The sequence below is a fragment of the Chiloscyllium punctatum genome, chromosome 4 (assembly GCF_047496795.1).
Source record: "Chiloscyllium punctatum isolate Juve2018m chromosome 4, sChiPun1.3, whole genome shotgun sequence".
Taxonomy (NCBI): Eukaryota; Metazoa; Chordata; class Chondrichthyes; order Orectolobiformes; family Hemiscylliidae; genus Chiloscyllium; species Chiloscyllium punctatum.
This window is the reverse complement of record NC_092742.1, coordinates 42,809,660-42,833,843: the sequence shown is the minus strand read 5'-3', so window position 1 is coordinate 42,833,843 and position 24,184 is coordinate 42,809,660. Positions and strand designations below refer to the sequence as shown.

General features: G+C 39.0%; 1 protein-coding gene across 7 annotated transcripts in view; it reads left to right on the top strand.

Annotated features, from left to right (window-relative positions):
* Nucleotides 1-24,184, top strand: part of ppp2r5ca (protein phosphatase 2, regulatory subunit B', gamma a) — a 179,917-nt gene that overhangs the window by 58,846 nt on the left and 96,887 nt on the right. Inside the window, exon 1 of one of the 7 annotated variants that reach the window (XM_072568497.1) lies at nucleotides 12,626-12,825. The exons of 5 other annotated variants lie outside the window; for them this stretch is intronic. In XM_072568497.1, the coding sequence (XP_072424598.1) occupies nucleotides 12,732-12,825 (94 nt within the window). In that variant the 5' untranslated portion in view covers nucleotides 12,626-12,731. Of the gene's footprint in view, nucleotides 1-12,625; nucleotides 12,826-24,184 lie in introns of those variants that run through there. One more of the 7 variants, XM_072568496.1, reaches the window with a different exon arrangement.

Genomic DNA, 24,184 nt, shown 5'->3' with positions numbered 1-24,184 from the left:
AGGAGATCGCAGCGGGTCAGGCAGCATCCATGGAGAGAAAGCAAGTTAATGTTTCAAGTCTAGATGACTCTTCATCAGAATTGAAATGAAGTGTACAGAGAGCAGCATTTATGCAATAGTTAGAGAGGGTAGGTGGTGGTTGGAGCGCAAGGGGCGAAAGGATGTTGTTAGTTCATATTATGTGATCGGAATGTGAGAATGACGACCAAAGGTGTATCTAACTACCAGACTGGAAAGAACAAATAGTCACACGGGAGGAAAATGTCATCTTAAAAATAGGCACTTTACAAACTTTGTTTTTAACGTAGGTAGGAGCCCGGAACACACTCCGGAATGGGAGTGGAAGCAGCTAAAATAGGGGCATTTAAGGGACTTTTAGATAAGCACATGAATGTGCAAGAAATAGATGGATATGGACTAAAGGCAAAAAGAATTAGTTTAATTTGGCGTCATGTTCAGCACAACATCATGGGCTGAAGAACCCATTCCTGTGCAGCACTGTTCTACGTTCTAAAATAATGCATACACTGGGCAAAGGTTAGTGGGTAAGTCACAGGATTGGGAAAGTTTTTAAAGAGGAACAAAAATAATAGAGGGAATAAGTAAACTTTTAAGGTGAACTGGCAAGTAATCTCAAAATAGATAGTAAAATCTAAATATGTAAAAAGAGAAAGCCTAAAGTGAACCTAGGCCTTTTAGAAAATGAGGTTCGGGAAGTAATAATGGAGCCAGGAAATGGCAGAGGAGTTAACTAAATACTTTGCATCAGTCTTCACACTAGAATACATGATTGCCAATCAAAAAATACCAAATCAAGTGGCAAAATAGGGTCTGGGTGAGAGGAAATAGAAAAGAATATAGAATATCCTTTTATTGTTATTAATAAACACTAACTATTACTAGAGGAAAATATACAACAGAAACTGCTAAAGGCTTAATCCTCTGGACTTGACTGACGTTAAAGGATGTCAAGATTAGAGTGATGCTGGAAAAGCACAGCAGGTCAGGCAGCATCCAAGGAGCAGGAAAATTGACGTTTCGGGCAAAAACCCTTCATCAGGAATGACTTTAAAGGTTGCACCTACAAAGACACTGGTAGTAACCCTTCAATTGTAGAAAAGTCATAAAGGTTTGAAAAACTACCAATGTAATGACCTTATTTTAAAAGACAACCAAGAGGTTTCTTTAGGCCAGTTAATCATAGAATCCATACAGTATGGAAGCAGGCCATTTGGGCAGTTGAGTCCACACCTACCCCTCTGAAGAGGATGCACCCAGGCCCACCACCTACCCTGTCCCTATTATCCTGCATTTCCCATGGCTAATCCACCAGGTGTGTACATCTGTGGCTACTATGGGCAATTTAGCATGGCCAGTTCACCTAACCTGCACATCTTTGGACTTTGGGAGGAAACTAGAGCTCACAGAGGAAATCTACGCAGACACTGGGAGAGTGTGCAAACTCCACACAGCCAATCACTCAAAGCTAGAATCGAACCTAATTATCTGGCGCTGAGGCAGCTGTCTAATACTGAGCCACCGTGCCACCCTGTGATAGTCTACTATAAAGGCTGTAATAGAGCAAATAGAAATGCCTAATGTAATCAAGTAGAGCCACTGTGGCTTCATGAAGAGGAAATCTCACCTGGCATGTTTACAGTGGAAACTCGATTATCTAAATGTGATGGGCGGGCACTATTTCGTTTGGATAATCAATTATTCGGTTAATTGATTAGCCCCCCCCCCACAGCACAAAGCACACGAGCCCTCGCCCCCAACACAGCTCTCCACTGCTGCTCTCCCCCGGCCCCCCTCCGGGGAATCCGGACTGTACACTAAAAACAAGACTGCTGCCTTTGTGGGGTAAGTCTCCAAATAGCGCGCGCACGCACGCACACACACACACACACACATACTCTTGCCCTGTACAGGATGATATTGGAGAGATTATTCCTGGGAAGCCAGAGGCAAGTTAGGGTACACCCCTCTGTAGAACTCCAGGGAAAGTGTGGGGAGAGAGAGGGCGGGAGGTCAGCCATTTGGAGACGGTGCCTGTTTAATCACTGTAAATAAAAGACGCGATCACTGCTGGAAACACGCCTTTGATGTAATGTTTCTATTGGGACTTCGAGATCTCCTTCGGATAATCCAATTTTCAGATAGTTGGTATTCGGATAATCGAGGTTCCCCTGAATTAGAATTCTTTTAAGTAACAAGCTGGATAATAAAAGGGACCCAGTAGGTGTAATATTTGGAAGGCCACTTGATTAAAATTAATGGACCACCCTGTCAGAAATAGTGTATTGACATGGATAGACAATTGGCTAGTTAATAGAGTTGAGATAAATGGAGTATTTTCACAATGGCAACCTGTCATTAGGAAGCAGATAAGCTAACCATGGTTTACCAAGAAGTTACAGAGGTTGGTGCTAGGGCCACGCTTATTTGCAGCATACCTAAATTACTTGGCTAACAGAAGTGAATATACATGTTTGTGGATGGCACAAAAACAGGTGGAAACACAAGTGGTGAGCCTACTTGGGGATATAGACAGGTTAAGTGAGTGATCAGAAACTTGGCAGATGAAATATCATGTGCCATTATGCACTTTGGCTGGTAGAATAGAGGAATGAAATATTGCTTCAAGGAGAAAAGTTGAAGCACAAAGATTTTGACTGTCCTTGTGCATAATCATGAAAGGCTAACATACGAGTTCAGTTAGTAGGGAAGACAAATGAAATGTTTCATTTATTGCAAAAGAAATTGAATATAAAAATGGGAAGTTTTGCTAAAACTTTACAAGACACTTGTTAGACCACACCTAAAATACTGTGAGCAGTTTTGGAGCCCTTATGTATGCAAAAATATAATTGCAGTCCAGAGAAGGTTCACTAGGTTGACACTTGCTCTATAGAGAGTTTCTGTAGATGCTGAGAGGCTATTCCCCTTTGTGGGAAGTCTAGGACCAGAGAGAAATAGGCCTAGTTTTACGAACTAAGAATATAAGTTAAGGCTATGTTGTCTACCCATTGCCAGGTTTTGGGACATCTACTCAGGGATGGACAAGAACTTGAAGTGGGTTGGGGAGGATCCAGATATCATGATCCATGTAGATACCAACTGTATGGTGTAGGTCTAATGAAGAGGTCCTGTTTAGACAGTATGAGGAGCAATGTACAAAACTGAAGACGAGAACTTCAAATATTAATTGCTGAATCATTACCTGAACCACATCAGTTGGCAAAGGGCACATAAGATTACTGAAATTAATGCAAGGGTCAAAGATTATACGGGAGGAGATGGCTGGATAATAGGTCAGTAGACAAACTGTGGTCAACATTTAAGGGGACATTTCAGAATAAGTATGTCTCTGCTATAAAGAAAAATTCTAAAGGGAATACCCATCATCCGTGATTAATTAAGAAAAGCGTCCAACCTGAGGAAAAAGTACTGACATCCATACTGGAGAAAGTGGGGACTGTGTCACTGGGTCAGTTTGAACAGTTGTAGAACTAGTATTCCTGAAAATGCATGATCAAGCAAGTAGGAAGGGATTTAAGCTTAACACTGGGGATGAGGGATTAAACTTGGGTAGGTATAGCAACTCCAAGAATAAGAGTCAAGGCAAGAAAACAAATAGTAATTTCGGTAATGAAGGCCAGAGGTGGCAAGAAAGTGCATAGAATGTAGACCTAAGAATACACTGACAGTCGAGGCTAGATGTTGGCAAGAAACAAAAAGGCACAATCAAATTCCCGTAGCATTCATAACAATGTAAATGAATCGATAGTGCAAATTAAAGTAAATAAATGTGATCTGAGAGAACTACTGGAGCCGTGACTGCATAATGTTATGGTTTGGTTCTACGTGTGACTGTCATATGGCATTTGAGAAGAATAGCAAGCTAGGTAAAGTTGAAGGGGTAGCACAATTAATTATGACACTGATGCAATAGTTATAGATTTTCTTGGTTCAGGACATCAGGGTGTCTGAATGGTTTGGGTGGAAATAAAGATTAATAAGCTAAAGAAGTGTCTTGGGGAATAGTCTTCAGGCCTCCTAACAGTATTCAGAATATGGAACACACAAAGTATACAAGAATGAATATAGGGTGCTTATGATTAAGGTATCAGAAATATCATCTACATAGCAAACTAGAAAAATGAGATATGATGTGTTCATACAATGATTTGGAGAGTTTTCTTGAGTAGTGGAGTCTGGGCTCAGCCAAAGAGCAGGTTTGACTTGATATTGTGTAATGTTGCAAGATTGATCAATGACTTCAGATTAAAGGCAGCCCAGATAAAAGACTACAATATGATTAAATTTTACATCCAGTTTGAAAGGGGAAAGAGTGGATTTAAGGTAAGTATTTTAAATTTAAATAGATGCAATTGTGTGGGCATGAGAGCTGAACTAGTGAAGTGTTAGGCAAGATAAAAAGTCTATAGACAAACTGTGGTCAACATTTAAGGGGACGTTTCAGAATAAGTATGTCTCTGCTATGAAGAAAAATTCTAAAGGGAATATCCACCATCTGTGATTAATTCAGAAAAGCTTCCAACCTGAGGAAAAAGCATATCTTGCACAAAGATGAATGGCAGGTCAAATGATTGGACAGAATATGAAGAATTGCAGAGAAGGGCTACAAGATTAATCAGAAGAAAGACATTGGCGTATGAGAGGAAGCTAGCTAGAAATTTAAAATAGGTAGCAAGATTTCTCAAAAGGAAAGATGTGTTGGTAGAGAGTAAGAATGGGGAGTTAATATTAGTGAGAAAATGCGTTTGAGACTTTTCTCATTAATTTTGCGCTTAAAAATGTTGGAAGCTCAATATCTGGGTTTATCAATTTATAATTTTCACACTTCGGATTGAAATATTAATTTCAGCATGGCATTAAAAATCTTATTTCAGGTAGTGTTTAATGTGTTATGACCTGACATGTTGAATTTAACATGTTAGCTATTGCAAATGTAATTTGAATTTTGTATACTGCCAGAAAACTTGGTGTATCAATACCACAAGTTGAATTGGAGTTGAAGAATTGACAAAGCCAGTTATCAAATCAAAATTTTTCAATTGTAAGAGATGTAAAGGAAACTGCAGTTTACTCTGACTGTTTATCCTGAGTGGAAAAAGGAACACTTGTGAAACACGCAAACTACTAAAATGCACTAAGTAGCCACATTCAATTTCCCCCCAAATTATTTTCTAAGTTTAACGCAGTGCTGACCTCTATTTGTTTTCAAGCATAGATATTTTTGATGACTAAAACTTTTAGCTTTTTTAAAGAAGTATGAGACATTTCTTGCAGTGCAAAAAACAGCAATTGCGTCTGACCTTATAACATTCTCTCTGCTGCTCCACTGAGGCAAACCATCTTTAATGGCAGCAGAGCATAATAAATGTAAAATAAATATTAAAAAATACATTTCAGTAAGCTATTATAAGTAGATTAAGTAAGAACACAACTTTTTTTAGTTATCAATCGTCATTTCCAATAGCTGAGAAGAGGGGCGAATGAGCTGAAAATGTGTTGCTGGAAAAGCGCAGCAGGTCAGGCAGCATCCAAGGAACAGGAGAATTGACGTTTCGGGCATAAGCCCTTCTTCTTTTGCACTGCAAGAAATGTCCCATGTTTCTTAAAAAAAGCTTATGCCCGAAACGTCGATTCCCCTGCTCCTTGGATGCTGCCTGACCTGCTGCGCTGTTCCAGCAACACATTTTCAGCTCTGATCTCCAGCATCTGCAGTCCTCACTTTCTCCTCCAAGAGGGTGAATGCTCAATTCAACACATTCACCAGCTGTACCAGATGATAACCAGATTAGATAGTCAACCCTATTGAAGATAATTTAAAAGATTAACATTGCCATTTTTAGCTGGACTACATTTATAAGAGGGCAAAAATGTGATCTTCCTGCGTGAAACCTTTCCTTGAATTAAACTTACAATTTGTATTTTCAAAAATATTTCCTTCTTGTTATGCATGTGATTTGCATTTTTGGATCAAAAATGATAAATATTTGAAAAGCCATTGATATTTGTTTGAATTGCCATAGTCTGCAGAGCTACGAACCAAGATTTTCTAAATGAAGTGAGTGTAGTTTGGCGTGGGCATGATGGCTGAATGGCTGCCTTCTGTACTGTGAACATCTTGAATCGTTTGAGATATGCTGTACTTGCATGCACTGGTAAAACAGATTCTATGCCTCTGTATTAAAGTACATTTTGCCATTTAATGGTAGAAGAGCTTAAAATTCTTGGAAAATGGAGTACTAGCAGTGGGTTTGACTTCCAGGGATAACAAAGCTGTGGAGATAGAATTTTAAATGAAGATTTGGGAGTTAATGAATATTTGAACTAGGAGACTGAAGTGACCATGCTTAAGATGCTCGTGACACCCTTGTTGAGAGGGGCAATTGAAGGAGATTTGAAGGGACCACCTGGTCAGAAGTATATACTGGACTCAAAAAAACCTTAAACCTTATATGAACCTTTGAAACAGTACTCAAGCTGCACGGTTATCGTGCGATTTTGAGGGAATCAAATGGAAGCATAAGGAAAGTTGAGTTGTGTTTAGTTTCAAATATAAGTGTGTCCTTTGTACTTTTGACGCCTTTAGCATAACTGACTAGTTAGTGTAATGATTAGTATTCATGTTCCTTGATTTTGATGTAATGAAGTTCTTTCTTTCAAACCGTGAACCTTGTGGCTTCATTCTTCTAATAAATATCAGTGTTTTAGTCATAGACCCATAGCATGCACAGGATGAAGCAGATGCTTCAGTCCAACTCCTCCATGCTGATCAGATGTCCTAAATAAATCTAATCCCATTTTCTATCATTTGGCCCATATTGCTCTAAACCCGTCCTATTCATATACCTTTCCAGATGCCTTTTAGATGTTGTAATTGTACCAGTCTCCTCCACATCCTCTGGCAGATCATTCCAAACATGCACTGCCCCTCTACATGAAAATGTTGGCCCTTGGGTCCCTTTTAAATCTTTCCCCTCTCGCCTTAAATGTATGACCACCTACCTTAGGGAAGCGACCTTGCCCATTCACTCTATCCATGCCCCTCGTGATTTTAAACAAAAACACTTATCTGGTCTCTAAGAAGTTCATAACACTGAAGGCATTGACTAAGCTATGCAGCAAATATTTTGTGAAATTTTGGGTAGCCTGAGAGAGGCTACTTTCACCGTGCTTCTTTAATAAATTCAAATTTCCTTCAGTTATAATATATATTCTTAAAATAAGTCACAAATACTGGTTACCATCTAAGCTATAATATGGAATTAGAACTATATTTCCTTAGCCCCACTAATAATTGTCCCTGGCCGCAAACCAAACGTGCAGTATCTAATCTAAGAGATGTTACTGCCTCCTGGAGCAAAATGTCCAAGTAGTTTTCCTCTTCTCTGATGCTTTGCAGCATTCAGAGTTCAAGCTGCAGACTATTGCTAATTGCTGATGATGAGTAGCAGTTTTATTTATTTAACTCAGCAGTCTACTTTAATGTAAAGGGGTTTCATCTCATTCTCAACAGGACACTCTCAACAAATACCAACATTCACTTTGGTTGAGCTGGTTCTGAGTACTCTTGCTATGCATTCTGTAAGGAGGACAATGTCAGTAAGTAACTGGCAGTTAGGCAACCCCATGGTTTTTGATGTGGACCAGCCAAAAACTCTGTTTTTACGTAGTTTAGTTGGCACATGCCTGAGGATTGCAATACTAAGACATGTTCCCATGTACACTGTGGAACAGAACTGCAGAGCTCATAATCTGTACCTTTGGTCATTTTTCTCACCATTGACTCTTAATGCTGTGGTTTGTTCATTTTCTCCTTTCCTTTGTTATTTCTGTATGTTGCTGTTCAGGTTAAAATGGAGCTAAAGCCCAGGTCTGGATAAGAACCAGGTTCTTCTGTCCCCCTCATAAATCTCAGTCTCAATCAATTGGAAGAGAGCATACATACGTTCAATAAGTAACTCAAAGGAAGTGAGGTAGAAATCGAAATGGGAGTGAAGATATGGAGAAGGTAAAAGGGTAATGTTTGAGTTGAAAGGTATAGGCAATGCTGAGTTAACTCCCAATTGAAAGCTACAACCCACAATCTAGCAACTCCTTTTTCTGAAATGCCATGCTTCCCTATCTACAGCGACTGTAGCTCAGTAGGTAGGTGCTCACCTCTGAATCACAAGGTTCTGGGTTCAAATCCCACTCCAATGGCTGAGCACAAAAATTGAGTCTGCCGCTCAAGTGCAGTAGCAAAGGAGCACTGCTGGAACGAAAAGTTAAACCAAACCTCTATTTGCTCAGGTCGATCCAAAAGATCCTTTGACACTGTTTCAGAGAAGAGCAGAGGTGTTATCCCTAGTGTCCTAACTAATCTCTTGGAATTTCTTTTGCAGATGTAGATTTTAGGAAGCTTGAAATCGTTAGTTACGGGTCTGCTGGTGGCTAGTCAGGTTTATCCATGCCCTTATAGATTCTCCCACAGTGGGTGCAGATGAACATTTGGTTGCTGCTAAGGACAATTAGACCAATATTTACACCTCAAAGCAACAAATTATTTAATGATTATCACAGTCCTGTTTGTGGTAACTTGCTGAGGGGGAAAAAGGTCTTTCAAACCTTATTAATGCATATGACTTTATTCAAGAAAGGAAAGGTAAATCAAAACTAAAGACTCATCAGCCATAAGACATAGGAGCAGAATTAGGCCATTCTGTCCATTGAGTTGCTTCACCATTCAGTAAGATCATGACTGAACTGATAAATCTCTATTCCACTTTTCCTGCCTTTTCCCATAACCCTTGATACCCTTGCTGATGACAAATCTGTGTATCTCAGCCTTAAATATACTTAATGACTCAGCCTATTCAGAAAGAATTCCACAGATTCGCTATCCCCTGAGGAAACAAATTCCTCCTCATCTATGTTTTAAATATGCAACCGTTTATTCTGAATTTATGCCTTCTGGTTCGAGACTTTAGCCATAGTCATAGAGATGTACAACACAAAAACAGACCCTTTCAGTCCAACTGTACATGTCGACCAGATATCCCAACCCAATCTAGTCCCACCTGCCAGCACCCGGCCCATATTCCTCCAAACCCTTCCTATTCATATACCCATCCAAATGCCTTTTAAATGTTGCGATTGTACTAGCTTCCACCACTTCCTCTGACAGTTCATTCCAAATACGAACCACCCTCTGCGTGAAAAAGTTGCCCCAACCTTTTTGCAGCTACCGTGTAAAGTTCCCAGAATTGAATGATTTGATATGATTGCCTCTTACTCTTGTAAATGGCCATGAGTACAGTCAGATCTGCTGTAACGTGTTAGTTCTGTTCTCATACAATCCTGTGTTATACGAAAATTGCATGTTAGCAGCATAATTTAAACTAATGGGGCTGGAATTTCCTTCTAACCAACACATGCTTTAAAAGTTTGTGCTACAGAAACAGTGTCCCCAGTTCGTCAATCGCGTTATAGCGAATTCACATTAGCAAAACATCCTTATAGCAAAACGGCCTATACAGGCTTTACCTACTTGATCTCTATTCATACCTGGTATCAGCCTAGTGAACCTTCTCTAGACTGCATCCAATGCCAATAAGTTTTTCCTTAGATCAGGAGATTAAAAATGTTCACTATATTTCAGCCATGATCCAACTAGTATCTGATATAGTTTTAGTGAAACCTCCTTACTTTTGTACTCCATTTCTTCAAAATAAAGTCCAGAATTCTATTTACCTTCTGTATTATCCACTTGGATGCTAGTCTTTTGTAATTATAGACAAGGGCTCTCAAATTCCTCTGTTTAGTTTTCTGTACTTTTCTCCATTTAAATAATATTCCATACCTGCACTTTTCCAGCCAAAGTGCATAACCTCAGATTATCATGTGAAAACGTATTTACCAATTTTTCTTTTCTACTCACTAAACTTGTCTATATTCCTCTGCAAACACTTTGTGTCATTTTCACCACTTGCCTTCCTACCTATTTTTGTGTCATTCGAAAGCTTAGCTATAGTGCATTCACTTTACTCACCCAAGTCATTAATATATATAGTAAATAATTGTGGTCCCAGCACTGATCCCTGTGACACACCACTAGTTTCAGGTTGCCATCCTGAAAATGTCCCCTTATCCTGTCTTCTATTTGCTAACTTTTTGCTTTCCATGATAATAGACTACCTACAACATCATGGGATCTTAAGCAACCTAATGTGTAGTACCTTATCAAAGATCTTTCAGAATTTCAAAAATGTTAAATCTACTACTTCCATTTTATCCTGTTTTGGTACCACCTTAAAGAATTCTCGTAGATTTGTCAAGTCTGACTCATGAAAAAGTTTGATCAATTTACAGTTTTAGATCATTACACTCATGTGGGATCATGATACTTTTATTCGTGGATACTTGGTCAGGTTCTTCCAGGTCTTTTTGCTTGTAGTCTTCTTGCAGTGTTAATCATGAGTTGAGCTGTTCACGCTGATCCCTTTTCCAAGATCCTTTACTCAAATGTCATCCTTATTGCATCCTCCTCTTGTCAGTTAGCATGTAACTCAAAGATCCTTTTAGCTCAATCAATGCTTCATCTTGATATACAACAGTTTGCAATTGCATCACTTGTTTTAACCCAATTAACAGTTATTTATGCCACAGTTTTAGTCTAGCAGAAGCAGTTTGAGCCAGGCTTTTTGGTACTTGATAAAAAACCAAAAAACCGAGGAAGGTTCACTGAACCCAAAACGTTAACTCTGACTCCTCTTCACAGATGCTGCCAAACCTGTTGAGCATTTCCAGCAACCTCTGTTTTGTTTCTTTGGTTCTTGATTCATGCTGTGGGATTCCATAGGCTGTTAACCCATTATATTTTAGTTTACAGCCCTTCAGTCAGTGCTTTTTTTGTCACCTTTTGTTTTTAAATAAGGGTTACATTAGCAGGTTTACAATCCTTTGGCCATGTTTTAAGAAAGATTGCTACCAGTGTATCCACTATCCCTTTAGGTGTTTTCTTTTAATGTCCAAGGATGCATTCCATCAGCTCCAGAAACTGATAGACCATTAGTTCCTTTAGTTTCCCTAGCACTTTTTCTCTAGTGATAATTATTGTATTTACTACTTCTCCTCCTTTTGCCCCTTGATTATAGAGTCAGAGAATACTATAAATGTCTCCTACTGTGGAGACTGATGCAAAGTGTTTATTCAACTAATCTGGCATTTCCTAATTCACCAGCCTCATTCTCTAAGGAGCCTAAGTTCACTTTGGATTCTCTTATATAATTAAAGAAACTCTTGCTGTTTGTCCTGATATTATTTGCTTATTTTCTCCCTTTGTTTTGGTAGTCTTTTGTTGATTTTTTTAAAAATTCACAATCCTCTGGCTTACTACTAGTCTTTTCCACGTTTTTTTTCTCTTTCAATTTGATAGTAGTGTTAACTTCCCTGGTTAGCCATGGTTGGTTTATCCCCTTCCTAAACGTTTTTTTTCCCTCTCTAAAATATGTCTTTGGCAAGAGAAATGAGCTCTTGACTTAAAAATCTGTCATTATTCCTCATTCACTTTCCCAGTCCACTCCAGCCAGCTCTGCCCTTATTTCTTTGTAATTACCCTGCTATAAATTACTCCCACTTGTCTTTTTTTTCAACTTCCAATTCAAAGTAATTTCTTTCCATTGTACTTATCCTAATATTGGTGATGTTGAAGTTATTGGAAATAATAGTTTGCATTAAAATAGACTTTTGTTTGGAAAGCATGTGCTAATCAAAAACACATCATGTCCAACTAACTGGTTTGAATTCCTAAATTGACTGAGTTATTACGATAGATGATTTATGTGTGTGCTTTTGGACAGCATTCGACAAAGGGCTACAAAAGAGATGGAACCTTGCAATTCCAGACTGGCAGACAGTAAGGATATGAAGTGGAATATTAAGGGAATCAAAGAGTGCTGGTGGATTGATGTATTTCAGGCTGGGAGATAATTGGCACTGATGATGGCTAGGTTGGTTTGGAGCTTTCCATGATTTTTAAAAATTCAAGTAACTGCTTGATTTCTTTCAGCTTGTTTGGGTCAACTGGTATGTCAGGTTTGAAGGTGAAACAATTAATCTAATGGATTCAAACCTCACATGGTGAAAATGCATCGCGGTCATTTAAGACTAGTGCCATTGCTTAGAAATTGATTTGTTTGGTTGAACTGGACATTTCCAAAGCCTGATGGGCTTTAATCTCCCGTTACAGATGAACAATGTATGGTGATCTAATGAAAGGATTCAGGAATATGTGAAATGGATTTTTCATTTGAAATAAGAGGGGACTTGAGAGGACAATAATGAAAATGAATATCTCTCAAAATCTGAAATGATGTATATCCCCAAGAAATCAAGTCTGATATTTAAAATTTGTGTTTCCTGTGAAGGATTAATTTCTTGCTCCAAATTAAACCTGGGTAATGAACAGAGTTGAACAGTAATCTGATCAATGTATACACTGAATGCAGTGATGGCCAATCAGAAATGTTTTTCTATTTGCAGTTTGTTACTGTCATTTAATGTAGTCATTACTACCCAATCAGCTTTCTGCGAGGTGCTGACATCACTAACTAGTCTCTTCCCTTCGGTGTAGCTTCATTTTCTTAGTGTTTTGTGCTAAAATGGAAGCTGCTTTCTTGCCTTAAGGAATAGCTAGTTCTGCTGGTATAGGCTAGATGTTGACATGTAACAGAGCTGGTAGCAGGATGGTGGTGGATGCAGCCAGTTCGAATGGGCCCTTCCAGCCCACGGGCCTCCTTCACTTTCGAGGTGGGTTTATAATGTATGCGGCAGTGGAATGTTACGCTTGCTTATCTGTTCGTGCGGTGCTTTTGTGAGCGGAGATTAGAAATAAAGGAAGTGCGCACTTGGAGAGCAATTCTGTTGAAGCCTGTATTCCATCAGGGCGTTTTTTTGCTATTGTTTAAAATCGAAGAGCAAATTCTGTAATAGGTTTCAATTGTACGATTAGTAAGGCAGCTCGAGTTCATTGAAGCATTTCCTTCCTATCTTGAATCTGAGTTTGCTGCTTTCTGCTGTCACTGTCCCATCCCCCAACTAAGCGTGCTGATGTCAAAGGAAGTGAGGTCATTAGCCTTTAGGAGAGGTAGAGTGATTGTTGGGGGCTGGGCTTTAGCCCAGGTTTGGATCTTCTCGGAGGTTGTTTTGTAACATAACTTTTTTTTTGCCTGCTTACTTATCAAGTGCGGGAGAAAAATCTGCACCGTTTCATTTATTCAGTTCGGTCTTGTCCTTTTAAAGCAAAATACATATATTTCATATTTAATATATCATTACAAGTGTTTTGATGGAGTCTCGGTGTTATCTTGCTGAATGTATTTCAAGCTCCGAGTGTTTTGCTTGTTTTTTTCCAAACTTTTGGAATGTTGTGTACAAGATGGGACCTATCCAGGAATTATAATTAGCCAAGTATTTGAAAGCTACTGTTAGAATTTAGCTGTTTATTCAAAAAGGAAGTTTCCCTAATTTGTGATTCATGTTTATTGGATATGCGTTCAAAAATTTAAAACTTACTATTGTAATTGACAGTGCTCCACATATGGGCAGATACTAAGTAAAGCTATTTTTAAAAAAAACTACCATCATTTATTAAAAATAGTTTTTGCAGTGGAAGCCAGTTTCGTAATGCGTGATATTTTGCACTTGCGTGTGGTCATGAATTTAACTGGCTACCCTGAAAGTAACTGCAAACACTAATATTGAAAAACCTTCTTAAAGATCAGATATAATGATTATATTTAAACTAAAGTATTTTAAGGTTATTTATTGTATCTTTCAAAATTAATATTAAACAAAATGAATTATGATTCTGGCTATTTGCAAGTCTGCAATGTTAACTTTTCAAGTTTTAGTTACTTTCTCAGTCCAGGATGTGGACGGTATTTCCCAGTCCTGTTTAAATTGTGGTTAGAAGTTGCAGATACTTTGCACATCAAAATTAATGTGATACTAGGAATTTCTGTGCAGTTAACAGTTTCACTCTGACTAGTTAGAAAATGGTTGACAATCAATGGAAAGAATGTTATCATTACTGTAGAACTTGAGCATTTTCTCATACATCTAAAAAGAAAGTACTTGGAAACAGCTGCATAACTATAAGTACTAGGATTTTCTATATTGACTGCAGAGTAACTTGTAATTCTTGGTTACTGGATTTCTGCAATATGTTGCAAACAGTTGAAGTCCGGTTTTAATGTAGAAGATGCCACCAAGCCATCAGATCCATGTTCACACTCTGCAGAACAATCAGTTTGTCTCTTTCCCAATCCGTGTAACCATGTAAGTTTTATTTACCTCACGTCGGCATCCAATTTCTATTGGAAATCATTAATTGTCTTCGCTTCATCCACCCATGTAGGTAGCGAGTTTTAGGTCAGTGCAACTTGGATTAAACAAAAACTGTTCTTCCTTCTCTCTCCCCATATCTGTGTCCCAGAACTGTGTCGCCAATACTTGTACCATCAAGTAATGGAAACAGCTTTTCTTAATCTACCTGATCTATCATCATGTATACCTCTATCATCCAACGATCTTCTTTGTTCTACGGCAAGCAATCGAACTGCAGCCTAACTTTTAGCTTTTTCGGAATTGTGTTGGCTCCCTTTAATTCAAATTTCTTAAAGAATTTGTCTATTAATTGTTTCATTAATTAAAGTGACCATGTCCTTGCACACATTTTTTGAATGCATTTCAGACTTTTTAATCCTCTGGGACTTCCATCAAATCTAGGGTGAATTGAATGATTATGGCAAACACTTCATTGGATATTTAATCTGTTTCAAATTTGTAATGATTCAATGACTTATTGTGTTAAATTGTAAGTTTATTATGTTATATTGGTGCTAAGATCTACAAATAATTGAAGGCAGGGCAAGTCTTTGCAAGTAATGGTTTTTAAAAAAAATTAATGTGTAGCATGTTATTTAGCACAAGAAATAAATATTTATAACATGTCATTCACAGAGCTACAATTTCAAATATTGTCTTAGAAAAAGAATGCTATTAATGTTTTTCATTTTAAAGGCACTGTCCCACAACTGATTTTGATTTTTTTTTGTAACAGTACTACATTTTATTTTTGTAATGGCAGTAAATTGATCACAAGGAGAAATAAACATTCAATTTTGACTTAAAACATTCCAACTGTTGCTCAGTTTTTAAAGCCATTGAATTAAAAAAAACATATGAGTGCACAAGGTTGATTACTTGTCACATGTTCAATATTTTAATGAAGAAACAAACATGTGACAAGTATTAAATCAAAATTCTAATTATTGGTGCATCTAAATTAATTTAATATTTTTAGCTAAAATACATCTGTTATTTCCATGAGTTTGGCAGCACAATTTATGCACACTTTATTTTATGCATCTGAACAGAGGTGGCATGGTTAGCACTGCTGCCTCACAGCGTCAGAGACCCTGTTTGAATTCACCCTCAGGTGACTGTGTGGAGTTCGCACATTGTCCCCGTGTCTGCATGAATTTCCTCCAGGTGCTCTGGTTCTCGCCACTTCCAAAATTATGGCTTGGTCATGCTAAATTGCCCATGGTGTCCAGGTATATGTGGGTTATGTGGATGGTAGATTAACCATGGGGAATGCAGCAATAGGGTAGGGTGTAGGTGTTCTTGGATGCTGTTCGGAGAATTATTGTGGATTCCTTCCACCCGGTAGGGATTCTATAAGTTAAAACATACGGTAATTCACTTTTTTTAAAAAAGCAACATGAAAATTATGTTTAAGATTTTGTAGTCAGGGGTATCAATACTTTAATGCCACATGGCATTATTTCAAAAAACCCAGAGATCAGAAAGCACAAGGTTATCAGAATTCCCTGTTCCACCTGAATATGTTTCAGTCTAAACCTTGGTACTTTATCTTGTAGCAGTGTTACTTTTTTTAATCAGCCTGTCTTGAATAATATTGCCAGTTAATATCAAATTAGTGATAGCTTTTGTGCTGTAGACCCATATTATTAGAAACTGGGTTGAAACTATCCAAAACCATTTACACTGTTCCCATATCTGATGTTTAGTACACATTTTAGTTTTGTTTGTTTCATTGACCCTGATAACGAGCCTGTAGAAAATCTTTCAAAACTTCTTAGGCCAAAATATTTCTTAAAGGTGTTTTAATATTGATGCTTTCACCCTTCCCAGATATAGTTTGGAAACATTAATATTTCAACTTGTAAACTACAGATTCTATTCATTCTAATTCACCGATTTTGTCAATAATATTGTAAAGTTGAGTGCAGTGCAGCAACTAATGACAGTATTTTGTTAAATGCTAAAAGGTTATCAAATTCATTTCATTTAGTAAAGATTCCTTTGTCCAAAAACTTGAGCTTTAATTCAGTTTATTTAAATGCACCTGTAAACATTATAGCACATATTTGGGCATCTATCCAAAATACTTAATAAATTATTTTTGGAATGCAGTTTCCATTTTTAAAAAATCAGTTAAAGCAGAGCCTGCCTTGCAGTGCAAAATATGATTCTAAAAGTTTTCATTAATCTTCAACCAGCAGTCTCCTCCTCAGATCCTCATCATAGATTCCTGTCTTCAGCCCATTCAGTTGACTAAGATCAAGAAATGGCAGAAGACACTGAACATGTCCAAGGCTCAAAGCCTTGACTAACATGCCATCTGTACTACTGAAGACCTGTACTTGAGAACCAGCCATGCGCGTACCCAAGTTATTCCAGTAACTGTTACGTGACAATGAGGAAAACTGCCTTCAAATCTTTTGTTCACAAAGAACAGTACAAGTCCCAACCAGCCACTCACCACCCTATCAGTGCGTATATACTGATTTTTTTGGATTGAATTTATTGTCACATGTACCAAGGTACAGTGAAAAGCTGCCCGTATTGCTTGCAAGACAAAGATCACATGGTTAAGTAGCATAGATAATTAAAAATAGGCAAACAGTAAATAACGGGTAAATAAATGGCAAAAACACAGGTACAGGCGAATGTTAAGGGTTTGTGAGCCCATTCAGTATTCTAACAACAGAAGAGTAGAAACTGTTTCGAAACCAGCTGGGTGTGTGTGTTCAGGCTTCTGTACCTTCTCCCCGATGGTGGAGGTTGTAGAAAAACAGTGCCAGGGTGGGATGGATCTTTGAGAATGCAGGCAGCCTTTTCTTGACAGCAGGCCAGGTAGATGGATTCTGTAGATGGGAGGTTGGCATTTGTGATTATCCAGGCCGAGTTCACCACTCTCTTTAATCGTCTCCGATCTTGAATGGTACAGTTGCCATACCAGGTAGTAATATATCCAGTCAGAATGATCTAGATGGTTCACCTATAAAAGTTTTATTATTTTGAAATTTATTCCTTTACAGTTTTGAATTGAGAGCTTGAAATTACTTGTGGGCGTTAAAATACCTTGTGGTAAAAACAAAAGAAGAGATCAAACAAGCTTTGGAGGCAAATTTTAGGTTGATCCTTGATCAAAGGGCTTCCAACAGACACAGCGACACTGGGAAGAACATTATGTTTTAAACAGCAGATGTTGAGTATTAACAAGGTCAGTACTTCAGAATTGGTGCTGGCAAGTCTGAAAGAGACTTGTGTTCAAGCAAATGGCACTTGTTGAATGGTAATTGAGGCCTCGAATAGTCTGCCGTGGTGGTACTAGAATTGAGGTTAAACTTTTAATGATGTTTTGAGAGAGAGCATTGTTGTCTGCTCCTGAGACAGCGTGAAGATTCGAAAATTCCCTGTCTAATCTGCCACACAGCTTCAGGAAGTCTGAAGAGGAGAAAACTGAGTTTGAAGCATTACTGACTATACCTCAGTGAGTGGAAAAAGTGATGCCTTTCAGGAAAACAACCAAGAGTCAACATCTTTATCTGTGAAACAATACGTTGTGAAAGCTATTTGAGTAATCTGACTTTTAAAAGTTTTATTTATCTCTTCAACTGTGTGTGTGTCCATTTGTCTGTCTTTTGTGTGAATGGGGGCTGAAAACAAATGTCTTGGGTTTAAAGCATACGTGTTAATCATCTTATCAGCTTAACTTTAATTTTTCCTCTGCAAAAGTTATTGTGTACTTAATAAACAGTTAAGTCTTTGTTTGAGATGCAAAACTGGCATTTGGGATTATTATTCAAAAGTCTGATTAGGAATCATTGAAGTAATTATTGGGGGTAACCTGCATTTAATTTTACTATGTTGCATATACAGCAGTAGAAACGCTGATTTGGTTCGGCTCTGTCTCCATGTCACAACACAGTAAAGTGACAAAGGTGTTGATTAGTATGTTGGTGCTTTTGAATCGGTCCTTAGGATCTTTTATGCTGCTCTGAATCAGGGCAGCAGGCAGAAATGGCCTTAGTTTCCATCTGAGCAGCAACTTATATTTATGTTGCACCTCAGCAGTGAACCATCCAAAGGCATTTCATGGGAGTGTTATGCAAAATTTGACTCTAAGCAACATTGATCAAGCTTTTTATTTTCTCAGAGGTTGGTTTTAAGAGGCCTGTTAAGTGATGAGAGTGAAAGAAATGTTCATAGAAAATGTTGAGTTTAGGGTTTTGACAGCTGAATTCATGGCGACCAACAGAGGAATCACTTTAAATCATCAAAAGGCTGAAATTGAAGGGATGCAGATAATACAGGCAATTATGGGGCTAGAAGAGTGTACAGAGAGAAGATGCAGTGAAGCAACACAAGGAGATGATTTTAAAATTGAGATACTACGTAAAAGGTGCCATTGTAGACCAGAAATCATGAGTGATTTATCTATAGGTTTTGATATGAGTTAGACTGCAGATACATTTTGAATGAGCTTAAGTTTATGGAGGGTGGAGTCTGACCAGGAGTGTGGTGAGGTTTCAGCAGCAGATGAGTTGAGGCACGCAGAGTCAAGTGAAGGTAGAGATGAAAATGTAGGAGGTCATGTTGGCACAAATATGGGGTTGACATGGTAGCTTTTCTCAGTAAATACTACGCCAAAGTTATGAATTGGCTGGTTCAGCCTCTGAGTTGCTAGGAAGAGGGAGAGAATCAATGCATGTAAGCGAGGAATAGGGGGGCAAGGATAGATCCTTGGGAAACTGGGGTAATGATGCAGGTGCAGAAAGATCAGTTTTGCAGTGATTTACAATGTCACCCAGCTTTTGAGTTATTTGTGTTTTAGGAAGTGGTCAGCATTAGTAAGAGCAGCATTTTTGCCCTTGAAAATATAGTAATGAGTCTTTGGCCACTATATTACATTATAGAGTAGGTATGCCTAAAACTGTTAGGTTGAGATTTTGAACCAGTAGTGGTAAGTAGATTTTTTTTCCCATTTGGGATAGACGTTGACAAAGAAAATAGGAGTAGGCTATTCAGCCCTTAAAGTCTGTTTTATCATTCATTATGTTCATGGCTGATCATCCAGCTTAATAGCCCATTCCTGCTTTTCCTCCATACTCTTAATGATCCCTTTAGCCGCAAGTTCTGTATTTTACTTCTTGAAATCGTACAATATTTTGACTTTGATTGCTTTCTGTGGTAGCATATCCCACCGACTCACCATTCTGTGGTTGAAACTTCTCCTCATCTCAGTCTGAGTGGTTTAACTACATCTTCAGAATGTATCCCTGGTTCTGGACTTCCCTGCCATCATGGATGTCCTTCCTGTGTTTACCCTATGTAGCCCAGTTAGAAGTTTGTTTTTGACAACCCCCTGCCCACCCCCCCATTATTCATCTGAATTCCATGAAAGATAATCCTAACCAATTCAACTTCTTACACTCCCTCTAAGGTTAAAACATCCTTCCTCAACTAAGGAGACCAACAATGAACACACTGTTCTAGATGTGGTCTCATGAAAGCCCTGTATAATTGCAGCAACACTCCCTGTTTCTCAAATCCTCTCTCTATGAAGACCAACAGAACATTTTCCGCCTTTACCACCTGCTGTGCCTGCTAGCAGTTGGTGGGTGAGGGCATTCAGGTCTTGCACTTTCCCCTCCATCAATTCATAGCAATTCAGATAATTTGCCATTGTGTTTTTGCTCCCAAAGTGGAGAACCTCACATTTATCCACATATTGCATCTTCTTTGCATTTATCCACTCATTTCAGCTTGTCTAAATCTCAGTGAATCATCTCTGCATTCTCCTCAATGCATTATCTTCCACCCAGCTTTGTGTCATCTAAAAGTTTTGAGATATTACATTCATTTTTATTGTCTAAATTATTAATATAATGTATATTGTGCATAACAATATAATGGGGCGCATGCAGGTGCTGGTACTCCTATGTGACAAGTGGCCATGTATTTCAAGGTGGTAGACATTTCAGATTGTTAGGACCTTCTGAGACATTCTTAATGAGTTGTTGTGAGTGAATCGTTTTATTGCTGCACTCTGCAGTACTGGTGGTGACGGTAATGAATATTTAAGGGAGTAGGTGGGACGACAGTCAATTAGACTGCTTTGTCCTGGGAGCTGTGCAGTTGCCCATATCAACCATCCAGAGAGGTGAAGTCATGATGAATTGCATGCTGTAGAATACTCAGTTTTTGACTTTAATCTAGAGTATTTATAAGGCTGATCTACTTAAACTTCTGCGAACCTCCATGGGGAATTGAGGATTCTCCATTGATGGGGAATTTAGCACTTCTAATGCTCTGCTAGTCTTTATTATCAGTTGTAAGCTTTACAGTTTAAAACATTCTCTGAAAGTATGCATTTTTTTAAAAAAAGGTAGCAAGCTGCTACCATGCACAGATGAAAAATGTTTCAACCACTTAGTGAAAATTTAACAAGATGGCATTTTGTTTTCCTTCTCTATGTTGCTACATTTGTCTCTTCCCCCATTAGTGAAACTGTCTACAGCATAAGTAGGTCTGTGTCATCAAGAAGTTAATACTAAAAATAGTTTGAACTATTACAGTGGAAATAAAGCACAAGTGAAGTTCAAAGCAATCTATTTTTCTAATCAACCTGTTCAGAGATGTTATTACACATCTCTGGAGCATGTGGGACTTGAACCTGGGCCTCCTGTTCCAAGGGTAGGAATACTACCACTGTGCCACAAAAGGTGCGTTCAAAGCAATGTCCTATGAAGCGCCAAGCATGAAGTTCAATTCTCTAGCATTCTCTTAAATTGAGGGGTATTGTTAGGTATTTAGATACATTGCTTATAAAACTGAAGAATGCTGATCAATGGAAGTGTTTGATGTTTTTGCTTGTTGGTGTCGACTACAGGTAGCTCTGCTATTACACGATAATTGCATTCTTGTGCGACCCCACACTATACAAAAGTTGCTGATTTAATCGCATTATAGCCAACACACACTTTAAAGTTCACATTTTAGAAAACACGTTTCATATTCATCCAATCGTGGTACAGCCTATTTGTGTTACTGAAAGTGTAATATAACTGTAAATGATTGGGAAGAGAGTTTGCAGCTTCAGGATAGCACCTTCAAAAACACTGGTGAGATATTCATTAATTTCATTAATAAAGTTTGTAACATTGACATACATTTTCACTTGTAATGATATCTGCACTGCCTTTTAGGTTTGGTCATCAGGTTCCAGCATCTCAAGTCCATTCTCTGCCCTTGCTTTTTCCAACCTCAGCGTGCAGCATTACTGATTTATTAGCTGAAGGAGGGTTATGTATGTATAACTATAATGGGTTTTTTGGCCTCACAATCATTCATAAATGGAATCCAGTACCCAGGAAGAATGTCAATTAATCTACATCCTATGGAGCCATCAGCCAAGTGAAAATAAGACACTAGATGAAAGCAAAGGCTTTCACACTGATACTTGAAGTCTTTTCATAGTAATTAGGATGCAGCAATGGTAACAGATGAGATGGGAGAACTCCAGATTAATAAATGTCCTCACCAGTTTTTTGTAGTGATTGTAACAGGGTCATCCAGCTGGACCTCTGAAAATGAGTTCCTTGATTGGAACGGTTAATCTAGCTAATTTGTTTTTTGAAAAGTGAGTGTCAGAGGATTGTTGTTGTGTGCAGGGCAACTTGGTGACAGAATACTAGCCTCTGCGGAGCTCTTTGAATGGCGATGAGAGTGGGATTAATGAGGTAACTATACAAAAATTCCTATTAGCTGAAGCCCAGTTGGACTTCAAACAGTCATTACATCAGCCTTTATCATTGGAAAATGCAGTAAATGGAGCATGTGAGTTGCAGGGTATTCCAATGGAAGTGGACACCGTTACCAGCCTAACTCAACTTGGGGAACACAACTTGATTGAAGGCAATTGTATAGCCTCACTTAGGATGTACCCTGATCAGAGGGACTCGAGGGCGGCCCACAGTAAAACCCCAAAATCAAAGTTAAGCCTCAGCCAAACAGTTCAAATTTTCTTCAGGATCTTGGCTGACAAGCCTTTGAAGTTATTGCTGGTATGCAGACCCTTGACAGCAAAAGAGTCCTCCTTAGACCTAAATTGAGGAAGATAATTCGTTGCCAGGTATTCCATCACCAAGTCACTCTTTATTTGCACAGGAACAGTTCTTGACTTTAGGGCTGCCTCATTTAGAGTAAGGTACCAGAGTGTCACAATCTCTGACGCATTCCTTTTTCATATGTTAGCCAGGGCTCCCTGTTTGGGGCTGATAATTTGATCCAATCAGGGACCAAATATTCTATAAGGTCCAGCCGGTTGACCTTATTACAGAGACTACATCCCTTCCCCGCGGAGTCTGAGGACATAGGCTAGTCCTTTCTTGGGCAGAGCCCCCATGGGGTGTTGTAGAACCAGTTCAAGTTTCTCCGACCCCGTGATGCATGCAGTGTGTAATGCATGAGAGCTGACCTCTACACCAGGATCGCCTGAGTAGAATTTGCTTCTCTCTTTCTGTTGCAAAGCTATTATCTCCATCTCTGATGCAGAGGACTTGACAACACTTGATGGAGAGGGTGAATCCACGGGTTCTGGCACCCTTTCATATGTTACCAAGATGTAGCGCACCCTTTGCTCCCACACTGTATGGGAATTCTTGCTTTTTCACATGCTTGTTTAGGGCTGTCTCACCTGTCTGAACTTTATATTTCACTGCAGACAAACTAGGCTGGAAGAACACAGCAAGTCAGGCAGCATCAGAAGATTGGGAAGTCAATATTTCAGGTCGAGACCCTTCATCAGGATTGGGGAGGGGGAAGGGAGCTCAGAAATAAATAGGGGCAGTGTGGGGATGGGGCAAAGGTAGGTGGGCTAGTGACAGGTGGAGACAGGAAGGGAGTTATTGTGATGGAAGGGTGAAGCAGATAGGTGGGAAGCAAGATGGGCAGTTCAGGCCAAGGAGGCAGGGAGAAGAGCAAAGGCACATAGGATGAGGTTGGGGTGATAGTAAAGCTAGTGAGGCAGGAGGTGAAATGGAAGGGAGGAGGTGGTGCTGGAAAGGGAGCCGGGAAATGAGTTGAAAGGTTATTTGAAATTGGAGAACTCGATGTAAATCCTCCAGGCTGTAGGTTGCTCCAGCAAAGATGAGGTATTGTTCCTCCAGTTTGCAGTCTGATTCTTTGCAACACTGGAGGAGACTGAGGATGGATATGTCAGAGAGGGAGTGGAAGGGGAATTGAAATGGATGGTAACTGGGAGGTCAGGCTGGCTGTTTTCAGCCTATCGATGATGCTCTGTGAAATAGCAACCTAGTCTACATTTGGTCTCACCAATGTAGAGAAGACCACCTCGGGAGCACTGGATGCAGTAGACTGCTGACAAAGGCGAAGCAGTGGTAGCCTGAGGATGGACCTCTATTTCGCAGAGGTTGAATGCCAGCTCTCCACCACCATGTCCTACCTCCCCCTTGGCCACAACCCTACCATGGCCCATCGGGCCACCATCTCCCATACTGTTTGGCTACTTTGGATTCCAGCATCTGAAGGTTTTTTTTTTGTCTCTAATCAAGTTTATATGCCACTGGTCCTGATTTCATGTTGACCATGCCTCTTAACTGTGTGGAGCCATTCAGTACTCGTTACACTAAGCTTTGTCCCTGTAACAAAGTGTCTGTCTGGCTAATGATGGGCTGGCAGATTTATGACAGTTTTTATACTGCTAATAGTAAGGTTGAAAATGGAGGAAAAGATTCAAATAGGAATGGCCTTGTGGAATCTAAGAGAAAGT